General features: G+C 33.0%; 1 protein-coding gene across 3 annotated transcripts in view; it reads right to left on the bottom strand.

Annotated features, from left to right (window-relative positions):
• Positions 1–1329, bottom strand: part of LOC106473629 (protein enhancer of sevenless 2B-like) — a 29267-nt gene that overhangs the window by 23187 nt on the left and 4751 nt on the right. For all 3 annotated transcript variants that reach the window (XR_002613740.1, XM_013934311.2, XM_022402033.1), the window contains exon 3: positions 977–1074. Coding sequence is in view for 2 of the 3 variants with exons in the window: in XM_013934311.2 (XP_013789765.1) it covers positions 977–1074 (98 nt within the window). In the remaining variant the exon portion in view is untranslated. The remainder of the gene's footprint in view (positions 1–976; positions 1075–1329) is intronic.

Here is a 1329-nt window from a genome sequence, read left to right as displayed (position 1 = left end):
TGGCGTGATACTAGCCATGTGACCTCGCTGAAGCAACAACACCAATATCCCTTTCTTCCATAAAACTGTTAAGGTTATTCCCATCAAATTTACACTTATAATTTAAGTTATGATATCCCACATGCATTACCTTGAATTTTTTTATATTTATTCACCCAATTCACCAAATAATCCAAATCATTCTGTAAGGCAGAAGCATCCTTCTCACAACCAACAACACCAAAGACCTTAGTATCTTCAGCAAATTTAAATAATCTTTTGACCATTCCTTTATCCATGTCACTAATGTAAATGAAAAAGAGCAAAGGTCCTAATACTGAGCCCTGAGGTACCCCATTTGTGGCATTAATCCAGTTTGACTGAACTCCATTTATAACAACCCCCTCCAATGTTATCCCACACTAGGGATAGTTATTTAACAAGTTTTATGTAGAAACTTTTCAAATGCTTTCTAAAAATCCAGGTACACCAAATTCATAGCTATACTCTTATCTCCATAAGCTGTAACCTTTTCAAAGAATGTTAAAAGGTCAGTAAGGCAAAACTTTCCCATATTGACTATCCAACAAAATTGTTAACTTTATTGATGACTTTGCAAAGTATCTTTTATCAAACTTTTACCACCACTCATATAGGACTGATAGGCCTACAATTAGTGGGAAATTTTGATCAATATTTCAAACCAGCAGAAATATACATCAGGTAGTGTAAGTGACAACTTATTTACAATTTTCATTAGCATGGGTTAGAAATGACATGTTACACAACTCACTGAACTTTGCAAATAATGGATTTTTTTTCTGTGAAGTTTCAGGTTTTCAGAGCAAAGGTTCTAGTCTCCAAAGATGCAAGGCGTACTAAAGACCAGTACAAATCACAGGCACTATTACACATTACATTGACAGTATAAATAGCACGTTAAGAAGGATAATTTGTAGCTAGAATGTTACTTTATCTATAAAATATAAACTCTTACTCATGCTTCTTCATTTCGATGTAATTACTCGGTATAAGTCCTTCAGCTCCATCAAGTTCTGCTCGATACCAGTTCATGTCATTTTCAACATTCAAAACCTAAGACAAACAGAATGTAAGTAACGAATACATATACAGGTATGATGGTTCCGTTTCCATATTTTTTAACATTTCAAAACCTAAAACAAACAGAATGTAAGTAACAAATACATATACAGGTATGATGGTTCCATTTCCACATTCTTTAACATTTTAAAACCTAAAACAAACAGAATGTAAGTAACAAATACATATACAGGTATGATGGTTCCATTTCCATATTTTTTAACATTTCAAAACCTAAGACAAACAGAA

The sequence above is a fragment of the Limulus polyphemus genome, unplaced genomic scaffold (assembly GCF_000517525.1).
Source record: "Limulus polyphemus unplaced genomic scaffold, Limulus_polyphemus-2.1.2 Scaffold6346, whole genome shotgun sequence".
NCBI lineage: Eukaryota > Metazoa > Arthropoda > Merostomata > Xiphosura > Limulidae > Limulus > Limulus polyphemus.
The sequence above is the reverse complement of the archived record's forward strand: the minus strand, read 5'-3'. Positions and strand labels throughout refer to the sequence as shown.